The sequence below is a fragment of the Leucoraja erinacea genome, chromosome 23, assembly GCF_028641065.1.
Source record: "Leucoraja erinacea ecotype New England chromosome 23, Leri_hhj_1, whole genome shotgun sequence".
NCBI lineage: Eukaryota > Metazoa > Chordata > Chondrichthyes > Rajiformes > Rajidae > Leucoraja > Leucoraja erinaceus.
Genome location: NC_073399.1, coordinates 26754000 through 26780810, shown reverse-complemented (window position 1 = coordinate 26780810; position 26811 = coordinate 26754000). Strand labels below are relative to the sequence as shown.

The window sequence follows — 26811 nt, the reverse complement described above, 5'->3', positions numbered from 1 at the left end:
CTTACCTTCGTATTTTGCCTTTTCTTTCAGTATTGTCTTTTTAGTTACCTCTCTGTTGTTCTTTAAAAATTTCCCAATCCTCCGGCTTCCCACTAATCTTTGCTATGTTATACGCCTTCTCTTTTAGTTGTATACTGTCCTAGACTTCCCTTGTCAGCCACGGTTGCCTCTTTCTCCCACTAGAAGCTGTCTTCCTCTTAGGAATGAAAAGATCCTGCGTCTTCCGGATTATTCCCAGATCCAAGTCTTTATGACCTCTCCTTGAAATTAATAGGACAGCACAGTAGCGCCACGGTAGAGCTGCTGCCTCACAGCGCCAGAGACCCGGGTTCAGTCCTGACCTCAGGTGCAGTTTGTACAGAGTTTGTATGTTTTACCTGTCACCGTGAGGATATTCTCCGGATGCTCCAATTTCCTCGCACATCCCAAAAATATGCAGCTTTTTGTAGGTTAGTTAAGTTCTGGTATAATATTCTCTATCCCTATATTTTTTGCTTTTCTTACTCTTTTTTTTCTACTATTAAATTTAAAATAAGAAGTTGTACATGAAATGTAATATGTTATTTATATCTTATATTATTGTACATCACTTCTAATAAAAATATATATTTTTAAAAGTTCTGTAAATTGTCCCTAGCGTGTAGGATTGCACATGTGAACGTGTGATTGATAGTATGGACTCGGTGGGCCAAAGAGCCTGTTCCCACACTGTATCTTTAATACATGTCATTTACTTGTTAATCACTCCAGGTCCTGCCTGTTTCGGTGGAAGACTCGGAGCAAGCCACATTCACTGCTGATAAGATGAGCAAACTTGTGCCTTGATGCTGTTCAATCCTCAATCGGTGCTTTGTGAATTTCTGTAGTTGCAGTTGTTCAGAGCCCAAGAAACCAGTGCGTCTGAAAGTTTTGCTAAGTTTGACACTGCTCTACTTGACTTCCTTCTCCTGGGAGGTGTTCAAGTCTTGAATCTGTCTCCAATAAATTGTGTAATTTAAATCCAGAAACAACTGTAGTTTCCTGGAATCCCAATTAAATGAGTACACGATTAATCCAACTTTTTATATGGTGCAAATGTTAGTTCCATTTCCAAGAGCTCCGAAGTATTATTGGGTGATTTCCACATAAATGTTGCACTTCAAATGAGTAAACTTTGTGATTTAAATGCTCCAGGTTTGCAGGCATCATGTATGGTTAGTTTGGCAACAGTCCACACCGATTGTACAGAGAAATTCATGTCCTGTGAATCTGTTTGAAGATTGCATGAAAAGGCAGAGGGAGTCTGCACACCGTTAACTCTTCCTTCACTAAATATGTTAATTTGGATGCTCGCTGCAGATGCTGGTATACAAACTCCTTTATTTCCTGAGTCGTCCTGAATAGTAACGAGTTGGCTGCTTATCTGGGAGAGGGAGAGGACAATGTCACAGCCATTCCTTAATAAATCCCCATCATGTGAACTTGTCATGAAGGATCATTTAATAACAAGGAACTGCAGATGCTGGTTTACAGCAAAGAGAGAAAAAAAGTGCTAGAGTAACTCTGGATCAGGCAGCATATGTGGAGAACATGGATAGGTGATGTATCAGGTAGTGACCCTTCTTCAGACTCTGACAAAACGTCACCTATCCATGTTCTCCAGAGATGCTGCCTGACCTGCTGAGTTACTCCAGTACCTTGCATCTTTCTGTGTCACTAAGGTTCATTGGTCAGGAACCATTGCTAATACTCCCACTTTCTTCAGCTGTTTAAGATCAGTTAATGTAAGGCTTTGGTACACAAAAATGCTGGAGATACTCAGCGGGTGCAGCAGCATCTATGGAGCGAAGGAGATAGGCAACGTTTCGGGCCGAAACCCTTCTTCAGAATGTAAGGCTTTGTGGTCTGTAGCAGCCAGCTCCACATTGATGGAGGACACAACAGAGAATCATGGAAACAGGCCCTCCAGCCCAACTTGTGGATGTCAACCAAGATGCTCATTCTAAGCTCATTCCATTTACCTACAATTGGCTCATATCACTCTAAACCTTTTCTATCCATGTACCTGTCCAGATGCCTTGTAAATGTTGTTATTGTACCTGCCTCAACTACCTGAAGAAGGGTTCCGACCCAAAGCGTCACCTATTCCTTTTCTCCAGACGTGCTACCCGACCTACTGAGTTACTCCAGCACTTTGTATCTACCTCCTTTGATAGTTCCATATACCTACCACCCTCTGTATGAAAAGAATTGCCTCTCAGGTTCCTATCTTTCCCCTCTCATCTTCAACGTAAGTCTTCTAGTTCTTGATTCCCCAACCCTAGGTAAGGCTCTGTGCATTCACACTATCTATTCTCCTCATGATTTTTATACACCTGCAGAAGATCATCCCTCATCCTCCTGCGCTCCAAGGAATAAAGACCAAGCCTGCCCAACTTCTCCCTGCAGCTCAGGCCCTCAAGTTTATCTCCCTTCCCATGCATGTCGAGGACAGAAAACCCTGTTCATTGTTTGGTGAAAACCAGTCACATGCAGTAATTCCAAACAGGAAGCTTGCCGCGTTACGCCATTTACTTTGGTAAATTGAACAGGACTGCAACTCATTTCAGTGAGAATAATAAATCAATATCGTCAATGTAACTATTGTTGCATGAAGGAGCTTGTTCAGGGGTCAACCAGGACTAACACGCTGAAGTCACCTTTGTTGAAAATAAGGTTCTTATGGGCTATTTACACTTCCGACTTTCTGCAACTAGCTTCTGAAGTTTCATAGTGAATCCATTTATTTTGTGCAGAGGTGCTCTTGAAGCAACTTAACATTGATCCAAAGTGTATTAAGTATTTGTCTGTAACTGGAGTTAGTTTTAACCCAACTTTCCACAGTCCTGGAGATGAGTAAAGTTTTCACTGGATTTTCACTCACATTAAACAAACATCAACAATGGCGTCCACTGAGGGCCCGTGCGCTGGCGCAGGAACAGAGACTGCAGCTGAGAGGAGCGAGCTGAGAGATTAAGACTGTGTGTGAAGGATCAAAGAGCAGATGGCCAATTGTCAATGGTGACAAGTTTTGACAAAGTTTAAGTGGAGAGATTATTTTATCCAGATGTGAGTGGGTGTTGAGGAGTTGTCGATTTAAAGTTATCTCTGGGAGACAAAAGCAAAGTGAGAATAGATTTCATTGCCTGGAGGCGAAATGTTTTGTCACTCAGGCTGGGACCCGTGCAGGCCTGAAATGAAAAGGAAGAGTAAAGGGCCTGTCCAACCAGCATGCGATTGCATGCGTCTAGCGCGACCAAACGTGGTCGCTTCAGACGTACGGCCGCGCGGGGCCGGTCCTACTTCCAAGCGCGGAGGCGTATAAAGTTGTGTGGGGCTGGCTCCGAAAATCCCCCGCGCCCACAGCTTGTCGGCCCGCAGGCGCGTTGAGGGCGTACGCAGCGTCTTGACGTCGTACGCGGCATCTTGACGGCGTACGCCTAGCGCGTGCCGTTGCGTGATGACGTCACCGCCCGACGCCGTGCAACGTCGGCCCGCATCCTACCCAGCTGATTGGTGAGTATAACGTAAATCACGTCACGCACGAACTTTGCGCAAACTTTGCGCGTACTTACCGCGAACTCCGGTTCCGTTTGGTCGCGCTAGACGCATGCAATCGCATGCTGGTGGGACAGGCTCTTAACATGTAAGCAGAGAAAGTCAAACTGACAGGAAGAGGAGTGAACAATGGGGGATGAAAGCACTGCAGATGCTGGTTTACAAATAAAGGTACACATTTCTGGAGTAACTCAGTGGGTCAGGCAGCATCACTGGAGAACATGGATAGGTGACGTTTCGGGTCGGAACAATGGGACTGTTCTCCCAAAAGGGTGACACCGTTAGGGTGGGAAGAATGTCCTTATTTTGTGTAAGGAATCGTTTGGGTGCAGGATGGACTTCGATTTTGCACAATTATGGTCTGGTTACCTTGTATTACTGACTTTAGAATTTAGAAAGATAGAGAGTGAAACAGACCCTTCGGCCCATTGAGTCCGTGTCGACCCGTAAACTAGTTCTTTCCGACACACTAGCGACAATTTACAGAGACCTACAAACCTGTACGCCTTTGGAGTGTGGGAGGAGCACCCAGAGAAAACCCACGCGGTCACAGGGAGAATGTACAATACTCCACACAGACAGCACCCGCAGTCAGGATCGAACCCAGGTCTCCAGCAGTTCTACTACCGCTGTGCCACTGTGGCGCCCCTACTGATTATTAATATATTGCATTATTGAGAACTGTATATTTATTTGTTGTTATTGTGTTCATGGTTCTAAAAGGCTGCAGCATATAACAGCACTGTTCTGTTCCCCTTACATATGACAATTAAACATTATTGACTTTTTAGGGTTTTTTTGTTTGATGAAAAATGACTTCAGAGACAGGTACAAGTAGAAAAAATTAATCATTGATGACAAGTAACATTTGGAACTACAAGATGACATTTAAAGTTACAAAACCCTTGAACCCGAGGGGGACCAATATCCTGGCGGGGAAATTTGCAAAGGCTACTGGGGAGACTTTAAACTAGAATGGTTGGGGCGAGGGACTCAAATAGAGAAAGCTAGTAGACAGAATGGGAGGCAGGAAGCAGAAAAGGGAAGCACTCGGGCACAAGAGGAGAAAGAAAAAAAAGGAAATAAACAGAGAATAAGAGGCTGTTTCTTAAATGTGCATATTTTAATGCTAGGAGCATTGTAAGAAAGGTGGATGAGCTTAGAATCTGGATAGACACCTGGAAGTATGATGTTGTGGCGATCAGTGAAACATGGTTGCAGGAGGGCTGTGATTGGAAACGAAATATTCCAGGATTTCGTTGCTTCAGGTGTGATAGAATTGGAGGGGCAAGATGTGGAGGTGTTGTATTACTAGTCAGGGAAGATATTACAGCAGTGCTTTGGCAGGATAGATTGGAGGGCTCATCTAGGGAGGCTATTTGGGTGGAACTGAGAAGTGGGAAAGGGGTAGCAACACTTATAGGGGTGTATTATAGACCGCCAAATGGGGATCGAGAATTGGAAGAGCAAATATGTAAGGAGATAGCAGATATTAGTAGTAAGCACAAAGTAGTGATTGTGGGAGATTTCAACTTTCCACACATAGACTGGGAAACACATTCTGTAAATGGGCTGGATGGTTTGGAGTTTGTAAAATGTGTGCAGGATAGTTTTTTGCAGCAATACATAGAGGTACTTACTTGAGGAGGGGCAGTTTTGGACCTCCTGTTAGGAAATGAGACGGGACAGGTGGCGGAGGTATGCGTTGGGGAGCACTTCGGGTCCAGTGATCACAATACCATTAGTTTCAATATAATTATGGAGAGGGTCAGAACTGGACCTGGACCTGGAGATTCTATGTTTCTATGACATAGGGTTGAGATTTTTGATTGGAGAAAGGCTAACTTTGATGAGATGCGAAATGATTTAAAAGGAGTGAACTGGGACATTTTGTTTTATGGGAAAGATGTAGAAGAGAAATGGAGGACATTTAAAGGGGAAATTTTAAGAGTACAGAATCTTTATGTTCCTGTTCGGTTGAAAGGAAACAGTAAAAATTGGAAAGAGCCCTGGTTTTCAAGGGAAATTGGACATCTTGTTCGGAAAAAGAGGGAGATCTACAATAATTATAGGCAGCATGAAGTAAATGAGGTGCTTGAGGAGTATAAGGAATGTAAAAAGAATCTTAAGAAAGAAATTAGAAAAGCTAAAAGAAGACATGAGGTTGCTTTGGCAGGTAAGGTGAAAGTAAATCCAAAGGGTTTCTACAGCTATATTAATAGCAAAAGGATAACGAGGGATAAAATTGGTCCATTGGAGAGACAGAGTGGACAGCTATCTGCAGAGCCAAAAGAGATGGGGGAGATATTGAACAATTTATTTTCGTCGGTATTCACCAAGGAGAAGGATATTGAATTATGTGAGGTAAGGGAAACTAGTAGAGTAGCTATGGATACTATGAGTTTCAAAGTAAAAGAAGTACTGACACTTTTGAAAAATATAAAAGTGGATAAGTCTCCAGGTGCTGACAGGATATTCCCTAGGGCATTGAGGGAAGTTAGTGTAGAAATAGCCGGGGCTATGACAGAAATATTTCAAATGTCATTAGAAACGGGAATAGTCCCCGAGGATTGGCGTACTGCGCATGTTGTTCCATTGTCTAAAAAGAGTAAACCTAGCAATTATAGGCCTGTTAGTTTGACTTCAGTGGTGGGCAAATTAATGGAAAAGATACCTAGAGATAATATATATAAGCATCTGGATAAACATGGTCTGATTAGGAACAGTCAGCATGGATTTGTGCCTGGAAGGTCATGTTTGACTAATCTTCTTGAATTTTTTGAAGAGGTTACTAGGGAAATTGACGAGGGTAAAGCAGTGGATGTTGTCTATATGGACTTTAGTAAGGCCTTTGACAAGGTTCCTCATGGAAGGTTGGTTAAGAAGGTTCAACTGTTGGGTAAATGCAGGAGTAGCAAGATGGATTCAACAGTGGCTGAATGGGAGAAGCCAGAGGGTAATGGTGGATGGTACACAAAAAAGCTGGAGAAACTCAGTGGGTGCAGCAGCATCTATGGAGCGAAGGAAATAGGCAACGTTTCGGGCCGAAACCCTTCTTCAGAATGATCGGGGGCGGGGTGGCGGGGACAAGAAAGGAAAAAGGAGGCAGTAGCCCGAAGGCTGCAACTGGGGAGAATTCGATGTTCAGAGGGTGCAGAATGGTGGATGGTTCCGGTTTGTCGGGTTGGAGGACAGAGGGTCGGACTAGTGGGAGGGAGAATTGGTGCTGCCCTGGGAGGTCTTCAGGGTAATGGTGGATGGTTGTTTGTCGGGTTAGAGGCAGGTGACTAGTGGGGTGCCTCAGGGATCCTTTGTTGTTTGTCATGTACATCAATGATCTGGATGAAGGTGTGGTAAATTGGATTAGTAAGTATGCAGATGATACCAAGATAGGGGGTGTTGTGGATAATGAAGAGGGTTTCCAAAGTCTACAGAGTGATTTAGGCCATTTGGAAAAATGGGCTGAAAGATGGCAGATGGAGTTTAATGCTGATAAATGTGAGGTGCTACACCTTGGCAGGACAAATCAAAATAGGACGTACATGGTAAATGGTAGGGAATTGAAGAATACAGTTGAACAGAGGGATCTGGGAATAACCGTGCATAGTTCCTTGAAGGTGGAATCTCATATAGATAGGGTGGTAAAGAAAGCTTTTGGTATGCTAGCCTTTATAAATCAGAGCATTGAGCATAGAAGCTGGGATGTAATGTTAAAATTGTAAAAGGCATTGGTGAGACCAAATATGGAGTATGGTGTACAATTTTGGTCGCCCAATTATAGGAAGGATGTCGACAAAATAGAGAGAGTACAGAGGAGATTTACTAGAATGTTGCCTGGGTTTCAACAACTAAGTTACAGAGAAAGGTTGAATAAGTTAGGTCTTTATTCTCTGAAGCGCAGAAGGTTAAGGGGGGACTTGATAGAGGTCTTTAAAATGATGAGAGGGATAGACAGAGTTGACGTGGACCAGCTTTTCCCTTTGAGAATAGGGAAGATTCAAACAAGAGAATATGACTTCAGAATGAAGGGACAGAAGTTTAGGGGTAACATGAGGGGGAACTTCTTTACTCAGAGAGTGGTAGCGGTGTGGAATGAGCTTCCAGTGGAAGTGGTGGAGGCAGGTTCGTTGGTATCATTTAAAAATAAATTGGATAGGCATATGGATGAGAAGGGAATGGAGGGTTATGGTATGAGGGCAGGCAGGTGGGACTAAAGGAAAAAAGTTGTTCAGCACGGACTTGTAGGGCCGAGATGGCCTGTTTCCGTGCTGTAATTGTTATATGGTTTATATGGTTAAAAGAGAAAAAGACTTGCATGTAATAACAAGGAACTGCAGATAGACACAAAATGCTGGAGTAACTCAGTGGGTCAGGCAGCATCTTTGGAGAGAAGGAATGGGTGACTTTTCGAGCCGATCCGCAGCGTCACCCATTCCTTCTCTCCAGAGACGCTGCCTGACCCGCTGAGTTACTCCAGCACTTTGTGTCTACCAGCATCTGCTGTTGTTTCCTACGCAGGAACTGCAGTTACTGGTTTATACGAAAGATAGACACAAAATGCTGGCGTAATTCAGTGGGTCAGGCAGCATCTCTGGAGAACATGGATAGGGTACGTTTCGGGTCGAGACCCTTTATGTTCGAGAAAATCCTTTTATTCTGAGGCTGTGCCCTCTAATCCTAAACTCTCCCACTACTGGAAACATCCTTTGCACATCTATGCCTTTCATTATTTGGTAGGTTTCAATGAGATCCCCCCTCATTCTAATAAACATCCCAAAGGATCTTGTGGTGAAAAAAAAAGTTTGAAGTACAATCAGTGCTGTAATATAGGAAATGCAATACATAGTCGGTTGGATTAAACTCCCACCGGCACCATTGTAATGTCCAGGTAATGTGTTAGAGTACTATTGGTTGAGGTACAACACCAAACTCCTCTTCAGAAATTGCCATGAATTCTTTGACATTCACCTGAGCGAGCAGAACGGGTCTGACTTAGTTCATCATTTTGTCTGAAAAATCGTACTTTGATGCTCTCATTCCTGTCTTAACCTGTTCACCATGACAAGAGCACAGGTGGCTGGAATGGGAATTATACACACAACTTTCTGACACAGAAGCAGGACCTTTGCCCTTTGAGCAATTACTGAGATAACCCTGTGAACCTAAAGGCAATAGTGTTGGATTGAAGGCGTAATTGAACTGTGTGGCTTCTCTGTCAATTACACTGCACCTGTGGACCAGCGGCCAACAGCAGACCCTTGGGCAAGACTTTCAGACGACATTGCGTGAAATACAGTGTCTACTTTAACGCACAATCACAAGATCTCCTTTGACCTCAAGGAGTATGCTATGACTATTTCTTCCACGGCTGCTTTCTCTTACCTGCCTGTTGCGTGCGGCTCCTGATGGGAGTGCTCCTTGGTCCATCACCAGCGGCATTGAAGGCACTCACGCTGATGAGGTAGGTGGTGTACCCGGTCAGGTTCTTCAGTTTCATGGTGGTTTCAGGGAGGAAGAGAGTCTTCAGTTTCTCCGTCTCATTCTGGCGCTGGAACTCCCAGTAATAAATCTGAAAGGAAACCCAGAACTCTCAGCTTTAGTGTTGATTCCAAGAGTACAACCAATAGTGTTGATGCTGTCTCATTACGCATCATCCTCAAGATCTGGTGTGAAATTTAAAAATGACATAGCATATAGAACAGTACAACTCAAGAACAGGCCCTTTGGCCTGCAATGTCTGTGCCAAACACAATGGCGAGACCAACTCTTATCTGCCTGCACATAATCCATATCCCTCCCTGCATATCCAAGTGCTTATTACCCTCTGTGGAAAAAACATGCCCTGCACATCTCATTTAAACTTTGCCTCTTTCACCTTATAGCTATGCCCTCTAGTATTTGCTATTTCCACCTGGGGGAAAAAGGTTGTGACTGTCTACCCTATCTGTGCCTCTCATTAATTTCATATACTTCCATCTGATCTCCGTGCAATCTCCAATGTTCCAGAGAAAACAATCAATCAAACAATCAAAGTTTGTCCAATACCTCTCCCCATAGCCAATACCCTCCAATCCAGGCATCATTTTGGGGAACCTCTTCTACACCCTCTCCAAAGCCTCCACATCCTTCCTGTAATGGGGCGACCAGAATGGCAAACAGTGCTCCATGTGTGGCCCAACTAAAGTCCGATAAATTATATTCATATGTGGAATAAACTAAACACACCCAAATACTGCTTGCCTTCCCGGTCACACCAACATATTCCTGCAATGTGCTGCCCAATGTGCTGCCCATGGGTCGGGTGGCTGGTGGCCCGGGCAAAGTGGACCTTGGCCAAAGGGTCAGTGGAGTGAGCAGGAACAGTAATTTGGATGTTGGGGTGAAAGGTCGGGGAAATGGGTTGGGAATTTTACCATTAGACATATTCAAAATGACGACTGAACACTGTAATGGTCTGTGTAGATAGACACAAAAATCTGGGGTAACTCAGCAGGACAGGCAGCATCACTGGAGAGAAGGAATGGGTCGAGATTTGCCTGTCCCGCTGAGTTACTCCAGCTTTTTGTGCCTATCTTCAGTTTAAACCAGCATCTGCAGTTCCTTCCCACATGTGAAGGCGTGTGGCAGCAGGGGACAAGAGAACGAACAGAAGCAACTTCTCGAGGAACTTCCACTCTGCCGCAGATGTGAAACTTCAGACCAATACGTCTGAACATATCACATGGACCATGCACTAAACAGAAGACTGCAAACATCTTGTTAAAGAACCTGAGGCAAGGTCCACCATTGCCTGCCTTTCATGAACACGTCTTTCAGACATCATTAAATACAGAATGTATGGTCATAAGACCTGCCATCTTTTAAAAGAGCCAGTGTTTCCCATTCACCTCACAAGCTATCTGAGGATACTGCACAGATCGACAGCTCAAACATCTGTGAGTTTATCCTCCAATGGTTATTAAGACCGTGAGAAACTTTATAATTTGATTAGATGGTTTTTCCAAAACTTGATGAGTATGTTCTTTAAAAAAAAAAATTAAATTCTTGAAACACTTACTGACTTTCCCAAAATGCAGACATGTTGAATGTGGGTTTACTTGGAGTTTCTCCTGCTGCATCAGGAAGTCTATCCTGGGCGACTGAGAGATTAAACTCCATCATTTGATTTTCAGACATTGTGGCACAAGTACCTTACTCTTCCAACAGCAGAAGTACCATAATTATCCTCAGTGCTTTCATATTAAGAAAGGGAAAAATTACCTCCGTGGATTTTTCTAAACGCTGTGAATATGTCAAGGATAGGTGACTGTGGAGTAAGAGTATGACTTAGTGACACCACCTCTCCAGTGGGGCAGGAGCGAGGAATTGGTGCTGGGTTGGTAAATTAGCATTTTTGGTTCAGGTTACAGAAGCAACCAGCCAAGTACAACTCTGACAGTGTTCTCTAGAAAACTTGCTAGCAACAATTTAATCCACTCTGTGTTGAATAATGCGGAAAAAGTGAACGGTTTTCAGCAAATGCTGAAATCTGCAGTAGAAACAGAAGAGATATATTCAGGACATCAGGCAGCAGCTGTAGGATGGGAATAAAGAAGATCTTCAGTCTGATGAAGGTCCCGACCTGAAATGTCACTCTTTCTTTTTCTCCAGAGATGCTGCCTGACCCGCAGAGTTACTCCAGCACTTTGTGGATCTTTGGTATCTACCGGCATCTGCGGATCCTTCCTACACAACGAAGAGTTCATGTTCCCAGTCACTGACCCTCCAACAGAACTGGGTGAGCATGGAGCTGTTTAAACTGGCAAAGAGCGGGAGGAGTGGAGATAACCTAAGGGGAGGGTGAAGAGAATGGAGGGGGGTGTGTGGAGAGAATAGAGAGTTCAGGCTGATGAAGTAGGGGGGAGAAAGCTTGAAAAAAGAGGGAGTGGGGTGGACAAAGCCTGGTGAGTGATAGGTGGATACAGGCGAGGGGGGCGATTGGCAGGTGAGGAGAGTCTGGAAATCTGAAATTAAAGTGAATGGAGATCTATGGCCACAATGAAGAGATGAAAACTAAGCAATATTAAATAACAAACTGCCCAGCTTGAGAACTGGAAGTGTCCTTTTATCAAATGATGACACAGTAATAAAACTATTTAAAAATATTTTGGAGTTATCTTAAAGTACCTGTATAACATTTCTGCAGAAAATTAATTATGATCTCTCCAAATCACCGTATTTGTTGACCAACATATAATACAGTTTTTCCAGCATTCCAATACAATGGCAAATCATTAGTTGCAGGAAGGAACTGCCCATGGTGGTTTCAACCAAAGATAAACACAAAAAGCTGGAGTAACTCAGCGGGACAGGCAGCATCTTTGGAGAGAAGGAATGGGTGACGTTTCAGGTCGAGACCCAGTAAGGTCCAACCTTTTATTTTGACCTGAAACATCACCCATTTCTCTCTCCATAGATGCTGCCTCACCCGCCGAGTTTCTCCAGCATTTTGTGTCTACCTTCGATTTTACCAGCATCTGCAGTTCTTTCTTAAACATTTTGTGTCTATCTATGGCAAATCTTTGATTTGTTTGTTTAGGATTCTTCAGCCATGTGGCTTTATATGCATTGTGTTAAAGTATTGATGGATTTTGCTGCTATGTTTTGCCATTGTCTCCTTTGCTGTTTCCTCTCTATGTTAACAGCGGCTGACTGTACCTTGTACCCCTGCATGTCTCCGTTCTGTGCTTCTGGTGGGGGAGGTTCCCAGGACACGTCCAACTGTGTTGCTGTTGAACCCTGAACCTGCACGTTCTGGGCGGGCGCAGTGGGGACTGAACAAAAGAAACAGAGTGGTTGTAAGAATTAAAGTACGACCTTGCGGCAGAAATTAAAACATGAAGTTATGGGATGGACACAAAGTACAAAATTAAAACATTAAGTTATGGGATGGACACAGAGTGCTGGAGTAACTCAGTAGATCAGGCAGGATCACTGGAGAAAAAGAATAGGTGATATTTTGTGTCAGAACGAGACTGAAATATATTTGGGGTTGGGGGGAAAATAAACTGGAAACGAGAAAATGTTAGAAAGGATTTTGTGCCTATCTTCAGTGTAAACCAACATCTCCAGTTCCTTCCTACACAGGTTATGGGATGGGTTGTGAGTATAGTTTAAAATTCTCCTATCCTTCCAAATGATTGAGGCGGGTAGAACAAAATAGGAAATAATCCAAATCACTTTGGCGTCCTGTTAATGTCACTTAATGTTAATTCTCCATGTAATTAATTGTCTGATTTCCTCTGCCCCACCCATGCTTAGTTCCACTTCTGTAACCCCACGCTCGATGTATGAACAAGGTAACACAATTTCTCATTCAAAATCAAGCTGCAAATGTGCAAAACATTTTACAGTCAAACACTCGCAAGGCTGAGGCATAAACTCTAGGGGAATATGTCAAATGTACAAAATAAATTCTCCGTCATGAAGGAGACAAAACAGGAAACTAATTTAACGCATTAGCAAGAAATTTGACAATGTAGAAATAATGAAACTGCTGATGCTGGTTAATACATGAAAGGACACAAAGTGCTGGAGTAACTCAGTGGGTCAGGCAGCAACTCTGGAGGACATGGATAGGTGATGTTTCGAATTGAGACCATGCTTCAATCTGAAGGTCTCGATCTGAAACTTCGCCAATCCATGTTCTCCAGTGATGCTGCCTGATCCGCAGTTACTCAAGTAATAAATTGAACCTTAATCTTCAAATATTCAATGTAAAAAATATCTTACAACTATTTTTGCCTTTCAATGCTAATAGAGGTTTATTATTGTGTTTAATGTCCATCTCTATACTTTTCTCCAGTGAACTTTGTCATTTATTTTGATGCTTTATGTCCTTTCCAAGGTTCATCCTGTTTTCACTCTGAGATTTTATTTTATTTTTTTAGTTATCGTTGTTGATTTTTCCATTCGTCTATTTGCTTAACACTTATTTCCATGTTCCCTATTTGTATTACAGTTTTAAAATATTTTTTCATTTTTCCACCAAAGCTTGGATGTAATTAATTTTAATCTGTCCCTCTCTCCAGTAGAGTCTGCTGGCATGGAATAGTGTACTTAACCTTCAGTCTCACTGGCGCTGACTGGCAGATGACCTCAAGGTCCATCTCCACGGGCTGACTTTCCCACAACTCTGTTCTTCTAGTTTGTTGATGCCACTCCAAGAAGCACATCTCAGAAACAGGTCCCTCTAGTGGGACTCGGACACATTGATAAAGTGTTCTCTGCTATCTCAGTCAAAGAGGATGGAAACAGGTCCTTCAGTCCAACTCATCCGTGCTGACCAAGATGCCCATCTAAGGTAGACCCATTTGTCCATGTTTGCCCAATATCATTCTAAACCTTTCGTATCTATGTACCTATCCAAATGTCCTTTAAATACTGGTGTTAACGTTGATGAGGACTTTTATTGTTGGAGGACAAATTTACATTGTGAACTTTAATTTTTTAGCTTAGTTTATTGTCACATGTACAGTGAAAAGCTTTTTGTTGCATGCTAACCAGTCAGCGGAAAGACTATTCATGTATATGATTACAGTCGATCAATCTACAGTGTACAGATACAGGATAAAGGGGCTTTATTTTTACAGATGCCTCATACTCTGAGATGTTTCAGTGCACAAGTGCTTGGAAACTGACAGGACAAGTGAACCATTAGTTAATTTCAATATCCCAGCATAGAAGCCCCGAATGCACTCATTTGATGAGCTGGCTAAGCTGTGCATGGAGACACAAGAGGCCGTACACTCTGGCCATACCACAAGAGACTCAAAGAGTCTGGCAGCATCCGTGGAGGGAAAGGAATGGTTGGCGCTATGGATCGAAAGCCTGTATCAGGACTTCTGTGGGCTCAGCGTGTTTTGTGTGAACAAAACAAGCAAGATGATGCCTCAACCAAATCAGATTGGAAAAAAAACCGGTGATGGGACATGTAGAGTCTAAACCAGGATGCAGAAGTTAGAATACTAGAATACTCCGTCATGAATACAAGCTGAAAAAGTATAAAAATTGAAATATAATTGGAAATGAGGGAGCAAGGAGGAAAGAGAAATCAAAACAGATAGAAAGTTAAAGAAAACGCTCCAATGATAATCAACATTTGCAGGAATGAGGCTCCATGTACGGAGCAGGGGGATGCTTCTATTATCATTAATCAAAAAGCCTTTGACAAGGTCCCACACAAGAGAGTAGTGTGCAAAATTAGAGCACATGGTATTGGGGGTAGGGTATTGACATGGACAGGGAACTGGTTGGCGGACAGGAAGCAAAGAGTAGGAATTAACGGGTAGATTTCTGATTGGCAGGCAGTGACTAATGGAATGCCGAAAGGCTCGGTGCTGGGATACCAGTTGTTTACAATATTTATTAACTATTTAGATGAGCGAATTAAATGTGACATCTCCAAGATATCGGGTAACACAAAGCTGGGTGGCAGTGTGAGTTGCGATGAGGATGCTATGAGGCGGCAGGGTGACTTGGATAGGTTGGGTGAGTGGGCAGATGCATGACAGATGCAGTATAATGTGGATAAATGTGAGGTTATCCATTTTGGTGGCAAGAACAGGAAGGCAGATTATTATCTGTGCGGTGTTAGATTAGGAAAAGGGGAGGTTCAACGAGATCTGGATATCCTTGTATAACAGTCATGGAAAGTAAGCATGCAGGTACAGCAGGCAGTGAAGAAAGCTAATGGCATGTTGGCCTTCATTGCGAGAGGATTTGAGCAAGGAGGTCCTACTGCAGTTGTACAAGGCCCTGGTGAGACCGCACCTGCAGCATTGTGTGCAGTTTTGGTGTCCTAATTTGAGGAAGGACATTATTGTTATTGAGGGAGTGCAGCGTAGGTTCGCCAGGTTAATTCCTGGGATGGCAGGACGGACATATGATGAACATTGGGTCGACTGGGCTTGTATTCACTGGAATTTAGAAGGATGAGAGGAGATCATATAGAAATATATAACATTCTTAAAGGATTGGACAGGCTAGATGCAGGAAAAATGTTCCCGATGTTGGTGGAATCCAGAACCAGGGGTCACTTTTTAATAGACAATAGACAATAGGTGCAGGAGGAGGCCATTCAGCCTTTCAAGCCAGCACCGTCATTCAATGTGATCAATGCTGATCATCCCCAATCAGTGCCCCGTTAACCCGTTCCTGCCTTCTCCCCATATCCTGTGTCTCTGCTATCGTTAAGAGTCCTATTTAGCTCTCTCTTGAAAGTATCCGGAGAACTGGCCTCCTTAATTTAAGAATAAGGGGTAGGCCATTTAGGACTAAGATTAGGAAAAAAAAAATCACCCAGAGAGTTATGAATCTGTGGAATTCTCTGTCACAGAAGGCAGTGGAGGCGAATTCACTGGATGTTTTCAAGAGAGTTAGATTTAGCTCTATGGGCTAAAGGAATCAAGGGATATGGAGAAAAAGCAGGAACGAGGTACTGATTTTAGACGATCAGCCATGATCATATTGAATGGTGATGCTGGCTCAAAGGGCCGAATGGCCTACTCCTGCACCTATTTTCAATGTTTCTAATTCTTCATGTGCAGCCAATATTTACCTGCAGTTGAGTAACCAAGTTGTAACTGGAAGGATGGTGTGGAGTGTGGTAGGCAGGACAGATAGAGACCTTTATTTCCTTTACTGCCAGGTCTCTCAGTGAGGTAGAGGCAAAACAAAGTTTGTGGGGAAGCAGGAAAGAAGGTTTGTCTGTTTACTATGTCTAAATGGAATAATATTATGAATGGGGTTGAGTGGAAAAATGGATCAGCCATGATCAAATGGCAGAACAGGCTTGAAGGGCTAAACAGCCTAATTCTCTTCCTATATTTAATGATCTTATGATCTAACGCTTGTGCAAAATCCAGAAAGTTACTCTTTGATTTATTATGTAGCAGTAAATGTTGAGAGCCTTAGGATTATTGCTGCCACTAAATCCAGGGCTTGAATGGTTGTGTGAAACCTGTGACAGAGCTGAGGAAGTTTAGTGCTTGGTCAGATATTACCATAGTACAGGTTAGTGCTGGAGTAACACACGAGGGTCAGGTAGCATCTGTGGAGGACATGGATCGGTGACTGGGTCCTGATCTCCAACTGTGAGTCGTCGCCTATCCGTGTCCTCCAGAGATGCTGCCTGACCCGCTGCGTAAACCGAGCACTTTGCTGGATTTGACAGTCTCTTCATGCCGTTGTACCTACCTGCCTCGCCCACAAACACCTCTTGAGGAGGACTGGTCGGCCCCTCCCCCACTGCGTTATACACGCTCATTCGGATTTCATAACGTCTGTGCTTGTTCAGCTCTGTGTGGATTAAAAAAAGTCGTTATAGTTAACATAACTGTCGAGAATTTTGCACAGTCAGATATCTTGAGCAGTCATTGAGTAGAACGATTGGGTGAGCCTGTCTAACTGTGAAACTGTGGTGGTGATGATGCTGTGAGATTGAGTGACAAACCCTTGGTTTCTGGATCGCAGCCGATGCTGCGGGCTGAAGTGGACTCTGTTCACCACCCCTACCCCCTTCCCCCCCCCCCCCCCCCCCCCCCCCCCCCCCCCCCGCTCTTCCCCCTTCTCCACAGTCTGGGCCCAGAACTACGCTCTGCCTCCTTTCACAAAAGCCGAGTCTTGGCCAGCTCTGTTCTCTACTAAAGATTTCCATGAGTGAAACTCGATGATTGGCATTTCCTGTGGGATTTTGTACGCGGACGGCTGGAATATCAAATAAACAACATCACAGCAAGCTGAAGTCAGCAATGCACGAATTGTTCCAAAATCTATGATGATTGTACTGGTGAAACTATCCAGATGTTGCACCAGTCTAACGGCTCTCCTCTCATGACCATTAACATGGTTAGGCTTCAGAGATACAGCATGGAAACAGCCCCGTTGGCCCAACAAGTTCACGCTGACCAACGATCACCCTGTACACTAGCGCTATCCTACACATGAGGGACAATTTACAATCTTTACCGAACCCAATCAACTTACAAACCCACACATCATTGGTGTGTGGGAGGAAACCGGATCGATCGGAGCCGTCTCGGGTAGAACGTGCAAACTCCATACAGACAGCCCCCGTAGCCAGGATCGAACCCGGGTCTCTAGCACTGTAAGGCAGAAACTCTACCGCTGCACCACTGTGCCGCACGGCCATCTGATCATCTCAGATCACGAGACCAGAAGGAGGTTTGGATCACAGCAAGATTACACACTGGTCCCACATCTTGAATGAGGAACTAAGATGGGATGCTGAATGCCCCAGAACCCAAGTTGGATCCTGCCCTCAGATGCTGTCTGCGTGGAGTTTGCATGTTCTCCCGGTGACCGAATGAGTTTGTAACCAAGTGCTCCGGTTTCCTCGAACTTTGGAATGTTGTCTTAGTCAGTTAAATGGGCACTAGGGTCGATAATGGCAAGGGGGGGTGGGGGGCAGGGGGCATAAATAATTAATTTGTGATAATTTATCTACAAAATTAGCCATGCCAATAAAGGAAGCAATTATGCCTGTGAGATGTTTTGCACACCATCTTTTCATCATGGCCACATATTTACAAATATTCTGACCCAAGTTTCAGAATCAAATTTGAAAAAGTAATCCAATGTCTTTATCCCTTTATCCCTAATGAACCGCTCAAGAAAATAACCAGCAAGTAATTTAATGATAATCCCTTTTCCTTCAGTCATTCACTGCAATTTTGTTTTTGAACTTGCCTGAATCATTCTTTAATGGTACGATAACGATACGATAGAACTTTATTCATCCCCAGAGGGAAATTGGTCTGGCAACAGTCACAACACACAAGGTACACGAAAACTTGAAATTAAAAGTGAAAACAAAAAGAAAAAGACAAGCGACTGTTGGCTGGCGGTCGTGTACACCGGAACAAATGAACAAACACACTTATCCCCTGGGCAGAGGATTCTAAAGTGCCCCCCTCCCTCATGCCGAGTCCCCCTTTGTTCTCCCACCGTCTCTCACAGTGGTCCTCCCCATGCCGGGTCCCCCTTGTCTTCCTCTCCCCCCCCTCACGCTAATTGACCATTGATTGCGGGTCGATGGCGAGGCCCCACCGGCGCTGAGGTTCCCGCCGCCGCCCCCCCCCACCACCGTCAGGATTCCTGTTGCTGCCAAGGCTCACGCTAGTGCCGCCAAGGCTCCCATCGTTGCCGCCGCTGAGGCTCCTTTGGCCCAGACAGGCCTCGCCGCCCTACTCCATCGCAGTCCCCTGGGAGGCCTGTCACCCTAACTATTATGATTATAAATAAAATGTATTATTGTGATTAATATTCTTTGCCTTTGTACAACCTATTTTGGTATGTGACTGTGAAGGTCAGCCTGTCTGTTTCTGAAGGTTTTATGCAGCATTTGTCTCTTTGTTATCTCTGTGTGTGGACTTTTCTAACATAACATCTTATTTTAGTCATCTTTGCTTGATGGAAGCCAGGACTTAATTTCTTTTAAAACCATTCCCCATTAAAGATTTCCAATCACATCCTATGTTCCTGGTCCCAGCTGGCACTGCCTGGCAGAAGATCTCAGCGTTGGTCCAAGGTTCATTATTTGCTAATTGTTTTAAGAACCTTGTCTTGATGTGACTTCCCTCTAGAGGGACAATGACATATTACATTGATCCGGATTTGGGATTGAGATTCTGTCACCATTTGGCCCATCGAGTCTACTCTGCCATTCCAGCATGACTGATGTATCTTTCCCTCTCAACCCCAACTCCTGCCGTCTCCCTTTAAACTTCGACACCCTCAGTTGGAAGATACACAAAATTCTCCCACTACGGCAATCAGAGACCTCCTCATTACTGAACTACATGGTGTCAAAAGCACATCAGACTGATAAGGTAAGACAATTTCTAAAAGTGGAGAGAGAGGAAACTGGTAATGCTGTTCATTGGATTGAACATGCGTACGTAATCGGACTTTTGTGTGTAGTTGCATAAGGAGAGTTTGCTCGTGTGAAGGTGTTTATACACTGGGATGGCTTGTAATAATGGTTGCTTAAAAAAGCCACCCTTTTCCTGCCAGACTGACCAGACCATCTACATCTTCCTGCAGTCACAGCCTCACTGCTCGCCACTGCTCTCGCTTTGAGAGGCTTAGATTATTTTTGATTTGTGATTTTTTATATTTTATCAGCAAGTTGCTCACTACAGACCAGGTAACACTCACTATATACATAACCCTCTGTGCTTGAGGACTAAAGATTGTGTCAGGTAAATCTTAAAATGGATTACAAGTTTGTCAAGTGCGACTTAAGGTGGATTAAATGTTGTTGAGCTTAACAAAATCTTCTGTTAATATATCTTCCAGTTTGTGCAAGGCCAAATCTCACCTCATTCAGACACCAATAATACACATGATAGTTAGTAACTTTTAGCGTTATTTCTGCATGAGTGCGAGAATTAAGTATCCAAGAGGCATAAAGCAGGAGTGACCCAGGGCTCGTGTTTGCAGTGTACAGGGTTAGCTGTTGGAGGTAACTGTGCTGGATTGCAAGGAAAGAAATAGGTAGAGCATGTGTTGAGAATGTTAATCGGTGACCTCCTCTGGAAGAGACAGCTTTGAACAGAGCAGAAACAAGGAACTGTAGATGCCCGTTTACAAAAAAACATAGTGTTGGAGTAACTTAGGAAGTCAGGCAACATCTGTGGAGAACATGGATCGGTAACGTTTTGGGTTGGGACCCTTCTTCAAACTATCCTGACCCGAGACCTCACCTGTTCTCTTCAAAATTACTGCCTGACCCGCCGAGTTACTCCAGTATTTTGTGTCTTTTTTTCAGCTTTGAACAAAGGTGAGTACAAACTCAGAGAAGATAAGCCTACAGTTAAAGATCATGCTGAAAGATTATTGTTATGGTGTTTCTGTAAATACAGTACACTAACAACTAAGAGTAATTGATTTTAGGCAGGAGGGCAAAAGGATCTCAGTGAATGTCCTCAGATGATCGGATTTAACATCGTAATCAATCATGATATCTGCAGGATTTACGTGATGCTCCCTGAAGAAATGTTCATGTCTGCTGATGGGTGAGCAGATCAGGTCAGCTGGGGATTAAGATCTGGTTTGGATTTGACCTGCAATTTATAGTTTTTTTGATCTTTCGAGCGACTCAAACTTTTTGAAATGGGGCCTAGCTTTTTGATGCTCTTCGTAATTAATATTTTTCATTCTAATGCCCCTCGGTAACAACATCCCTGTGACATCAACACAATTGTGCTTTATGCCCAGCTGCTGAAGTGACACAAAACGCAGAAACAACCAAAGGTAGACAGGCACACAATGTTGGAGTAACTCAGCGGGACAGGCAGCATCTCTGGAGAGAAGGAATGGGTGACGTTTCGGGTCGAGACCCTTCTTCAGACTTTGCAAAAACGACCAACTTGGAGCAGGGGTCAGTCGCCTTCCTCCTCCTCCCCTCCAGTTGAGAGCATACATCAGCATGAAGATCAATGATACAATACTGAACAATTAAACATAAAAATATATATTTATTTGCCTCTGTACTCCACAATTTGAGATTTGTAATAGAAACCCCCCCCCCCCCCCGCATATCCTTTACATGCAATGACTACTTAAAGTCTGTGTTTCATGGACATCACCATTTCATTTCTGGCGATGCTCTCCCAGGCCTGTATTGTAGCCATCTTTAGCTGATGCTTGTTTTGGGGGCTAGTCCCTGCGATACTGTATTCTTCAACATGAAGATTTAGCTGATGCTTGTTTTGGGGGCTAGGCTAGTTTTCTCTTAAAAGACATGGGTTCAGATCAGGTGATTGACTTGGCCACTCAAGAATTGCCCATTTTTTAGCTTTGAAAAACTCCTTTGTTGCTTCAGCAGTATGTTTGGGATTATTGAACTGCCGGCCAATGAGTTTTGATGCATTGGTTTGAACTTGAGCAGATAGGATGTGTCTATACACTTCAGAATTTATTAAGCTACTACCTTCAGCATTTGTATCATCAATGAAGATAAGTCAGCCAGTACCTTCAGCAGCCATACATCAAAGGTATCAAAGGTATCAAAGGTATTTTATTAGACACATTCACATACACCGAGGTGTAATGAAGTGAAATGCTTTTTGCCATTTTGCAGCACACAAAGAAAGAATACAGACATAACACCAATGAGAGTCTTAAACACAAAGAAAATCCCCCCACAATGGCTCCCACCATGAGGGAAGGCACAAAGTCCAGTCCCCAACCCCAGTTCACCCATAGTCGGGCCTATTGAGGCCTCCACAGTTGCCTCTATGGAGGCCCGATGTTCCTGGCCGTTCTCGCCGGGTGGTGGTGCTCCGGCGTCGGGAGAGTCCTCACAGCAGCCTGGGAACACTGGAACGGCCACCTCCGTACTGGAGGCTGCGGCTTCCGAAGCCGACAAGGCTGCGCCAGTTGGAGCTCCACAACTGGTGATATCGTCGCGAGATCCCAGGCTCCCAGTGTAAAGTTCGGCGCCGCCGCCCGCAGCTGGTCGCTCCACAGTCCCGCAGCTCCGCGATGTTTTACCCGGCGGTCTCAGCTCACCGGAGCTCCAGCGCGGCGAACCAGGCAAGGCATCGACTGCTCCACGATAGCGCTCCAGCGCTGTGCCTCTGCCGAAGCCGAGGTTCTGGCGGTCCGCGACAGGTAACGCTGCTCCAGGCCCGCTGGTAGGCCGCGAGGACGGGTCGAAGCTGCAGCCCGGAGAAAAGCTGCCTCTCCGACCAGGTAGGGACCCTGAAAGGCAGTTTCCCCCTCCCCTCCCCCCCACACAAAAAAGTCTAGACCTCCAAACAAAACACTTTAACTAACTAAAAATAAAACGGTGAAAAGACAGACAACTGCTGGCAGGGCAGCTGTGCACAGGACAGCACCCCCTATGCTATATGCTATAACACCCCTACCACCCTGTTTCACAGATGAGGTGGTATGCTTTGGATCTTGGGCAGTTCCTTCTCTGCTCCATACTTTGCTCTTCCCATCACTCTGATAGAAGTTAATCTTTGTCTCATCTGTCCACAAGATCTTTTTCCAGAACTGTGGTTGCTCTTTTAAGTACTTCTTGGCAAACTGTAACCTGGCCATCTTGATTTTGCAGCTAACCAGTGGCTCCTGTATTTCTGTTCATGAAGTCTTCTGTGGACAGTGGTCATTGACAAATCCACACCTGACTCTTGAAGAGTGTTTCTGATTTGTCACACAGGTGTTTGATGATTTTTCTTTATTACAGAGTGAATTCTTCTGTCATCAGCTGTGGAGGTCTTCCTTGGCCTGCCAGTCCCTTTGCGATTAATAAGCTCACCAATGCTCTCTTTCTTCTTAATGATGTTCCAAACAGTTGATTTTGGTAAGCCTAAGGTTTGGCTGATGTCTCTAACAGTTGTATTCTTGTTTCGCAGAATCATAATAGCTTCTTTGACTTTCATTGGCACAACTTTGGTCCTCATGTTGATAAACAGCATTAAAAGTTTCCAAAGGTGATGGAAAGACTGGAGGTGCTGCGAGCTCTCTTATACCTGCATTATGGAGGCACTGTCTCCCAAACGTTATGGCACCCTTATATGGGGGTACTATGTATAAACACTGCTGTAATTTCTACATGGTGATACCAAAATGCATAAAAATGGCCTTTATTAAAATCTGACAATGTGCACTTTAACCACAAGTGATTTTTTTCTATTACAAATCTCAAATTGTGGAGTACAGAGGCAAATAAACAAATGATGGGTCTTTGTCCCAAACATTATGGAGGGCACTGTAATTTCTTGGTCATCATCCAAAACTGGCCAGATATGATGACAACCTGCCCTTTGGCTAACCTTTGTTCATTGTCACCCATTCTATGGTGAGGCGGGAGAGAATGAGGACAGCGATATCTTGTGACTAGAATGATCATGTGCACCAGAAAGATGACCTCTGGTCAACTGACCGAACTAAGTAGATTAAATTACTGAGGAGGTTGAACTATTGACCCAAGTTGTTCAGGGACATATCTGTATTTAGAGTCATACAAGTCATACAGCATGGAAACACACCCTCCCCCTGCTACTAATCCCCTTTCTCTGCATTTGGCCCATATACCTCCAAAGGTTTCCTTTGGGCTATAGGCTTCTGAAAATGAGGAGAGAAAATGTGGGATAATAGAGTTATATATTATACATTATAAAGAGTAATAAAGTTGACTTACTGTCCAGCTCATATTGTGCGAGTGTAGAGTCACTCAGGTTCCGAACATGATACACTGCTGCAGGAGATGTGATGTGTGAAGATACAGGTTACAATGAACAGAGAATATTAGTAAACACAAACATCACTCGTGTAACATTCATTAAAGCAAGTGCCATTGTAATTCAATAACACATTAAAAGCACTGTCTGGTTATTGCAAATTATCGCCTGGTTATTGGAAAAATGGACAGACATGGTTAACACAAAAGAAGCCACAGACCAGTAGCGAAAGGAGAACGAGCCAAAAGGTAACCTGCTGTCAATGCTCTGGGCAATGGGGACCTCGGGAATAATAATGGTAGGAGCAACACAATCTTCTGTTTATCTGCTGCCATGGTTGTTGGATCTAAGGTCCACATTAGATGGTGTCTCTCGCAGGGTTTACAAAATGGTAAGTACAATTTTACATCAAGGTGATGGTGAGACTTACTAAGCTGCTCCTACAATCATGACAACATCATTTCAACGGCATGTTAAAGAAAATTATAAGCAGGTGCAGCAATCTCAATTAATACAAAAACCATCCACAACACAGTTATGTGCACCAAGACACTGATAATCTGAATATGTTGTAAGATACTATAGCTTTGCCCCATGAAAAACATTGTAAGGGCAAAATATAATGGACAATTCCTGATTTGAAAAAGCTGAAGCAAGAAGATAGGGTGGAGACATTGTTGTATTCATCATTTCCTCATTTCAAATGAGTATAGATTCCTTTGATTATTTGCTACAGTGGTTGAGATTCCAATGATGGGATTGCTTTGTAAATGTCAAACTGTTTACCTAGACTGGTTTGCAGTCACATTCGTGAAGTGTCTTTGAGCACAGATATTGACAAATATCATACTGAACTACATTCGTAGCAAATTACAATTCTACAATTCTACATTGGGTTGAGACGGTCCGAATATTTTGCACTTGGAATGAACTTTTCACGCTTATTCCAATCATGGTTGGAGCAAAGTGCTCAAGGATTAATACCGCATGGTTGAGATGGAGCAATGCTTCCTTTAGCATTTCCCTTGCAACGTGTCTCGAGTCCAAATGATAAACATTTAATTCATACCGACCATAGTGTCCTTGTATTGCTCTGTGCAAGAATGCTAACTTAGTACTACATCAAGTGAACCATTTCACTATTCACCTTGGTCCTCTTACTTGTTTGAAAGTTTAAGAACTCCGTTGTCTCCCCTAGTCATAGCATTGAAATTAACGTATATATCACATTTCTTTCCTGGAATCTCCTCATTAATCTTCCATCCACATCCTTCAACTTTTGAAATCCCAACCTAGGCATCAACAACACATTTTGGGGAACTTTTTTTTTGTTAATTTATCCTCTTTGTGATTAACCATATTAAGGGTCGTTTTTTCACTCATGTTTTATCAATTTAAGTGCCAGGCTACATCCATGCGAACCAACAAAGAAACACTGCATTAAAGGAGACGGAAACTTGATCTGTAAACCCATGTCACGCTATGTAAACAAAACCAACTTACGTGTAAGTTCAGACCACTTAGCACTAGGGTTGGCCACACTGCGGAGGGTGAAACTTCGATAGCTGTCGTACAGTAGTTCTCGGTATCGAATCCGGAACCCTAACAGAATCCCATTAATCTTCTCTTCTGCCGGAGGCTTCGTGGGAAGGAAAAGGAGTCAGCAATGAGTTTTGTTGTAAAGAAGAGGGGACAAGCCAGCGAGAGATCTTCCCTCTCTTGGACATAGAAACATAGAAAATAGGTGCAGGAGGAGGCCATTCGGCCCTTCGAGCCAGCACCGCCATTCAATGTGATCATGGCTGATCGTCCCCTATCAATAACCAGTGCCTGCCTTCTCCCCATATCCCTTGACTCCACTAGCCCCTAGAGCTCCATCTAACTCTCTCTTAAATCCATCCAGTGATTTGGCCTCCACTGCCCTCTGTGGCAGGGAATTCCATAAATTCACAACTCTCTGGATGAAAAAGTGTTTTCTCACCTCAGTCTCACCTCCCCTTCATTCTAAGACTGTGGCACCTGGTTCTGGACTTGCCCAACATTGGGAACATTTTTCCTGCATCTAGCTTGTCCAGTCCTTTTATAATTTTATATGTTTCTATAAGATATCCTCTCATCCTTCTACTCCAGTGAATACAAGCCTAGTCTTTTCAATCTTTCCTCATATGACAGACCCGCCATCCCAGGGAGCAATCTCGGGACACATGGGACTGTGGGTTCGGTGAACTTTTGTAAAGTTTTTGGCTCCAGACACGTGTGTGCTGCCTGGGTGAGGTCTGCTGTACGGTTTTACCGGGTTGTGGGCAAAACAAAGCATTTCACTGTACGTAGGTACACGTGGCTATAAAGTTTCATTGAATCATTGTTTAAATACAGCGCCCATCAGTTTCATAATAGTGGAGGAGCAAATTATCGGGTCAGGCAGCATCTCTTGAAAACATGGATGTGACCCTTCTTCAGACATAAAGTGTTCTGTGGCTTCACTTCACAATAAATCCCAGGATTAATTGTATGTTTACATATCTATTTATTTATGTATTCATATATATTAGTGTCTACATATCTGCTGTGCTGCTGCAAGTAAGAAATTCTTTGTTGCGTTTCGGAACATGTGACAGTGAATCACTCTTGTCGGTTGGATCAATGCTCCAGTGGCCGCACACAGTTGATGGAATGAGACTGCGCAGTGGGACGGGGCAGGTTTCCACCAGCGACTATAACCTACCTGCCATCGGATCATGACCGAGGTGGTGGTGTGCGGCGTCACCGACAGGATTTCTGGAGCCTCATCGGGAGCTGCAACACATGACGTTATGTTAGTGTTGCTGTGCTGATAACCCCAGATCCACACAGAGACACTGAACCCCAACACTGCTGGAACACGTGGCTTTGCCGAGAAAGATGTGAATTCCATTAAAGTACACTTTCATCAGCTGATCATGTGCCCCAGTTGGATTCACACCCATTTCTCCCCCAC

General features: G+C 43.8%; 1 protein-coding gene and 1 long non-coding RNA gene across 2 annotated transcripts in view; one reads left to right on the top strand and one right to left on the bottom strand.

Moving 5' to 3' along the window:
- Window positions 1–26811, bottom strand: part of sdk2b (sidekick cell adhesion molecule 2b) — a 656366-nt gene that overhangs the window by 117117 nt on the left and 512438 nt on the right. The window contains exons 32-37 of the mRNA XM_055654146.1: window positions 26560–26630; window positions 25338–25473; window positions 23795–23851; window positions 16813–16914; window positions 12274–12389; window positions 8959–9145 (exon numbers count right to left, since the gene is read on the bottom strand). Coding sequence (XP_055510121.1) covers window positions 8959–9145; window positions 12274–12389; window positions 16813–16914; window positions 23795–23851; window positions 25338–25473; window positions 26560–26630 — 669 coding nt within the window. The remainder of the gene's footprint in view (window positions 1–8958; window positions 9146–12273; window positions 12390–16812; window positions 16915–23794; window positions 23852–25337; window positions 25474–26559; window positions 26631–26811) is intronic.
- LOC129708415 (uncharacterized) lies at window positions 8951–16802 on the top strand. Its single transcript, XR_008725342.1, has 3 exons — window positions 8951–9037; window positions 11227–11353; window positions 13647–16802. It is a non-coding gene; the product is annotated as an uncharacterized LOC129708415 (long non-coding RNA).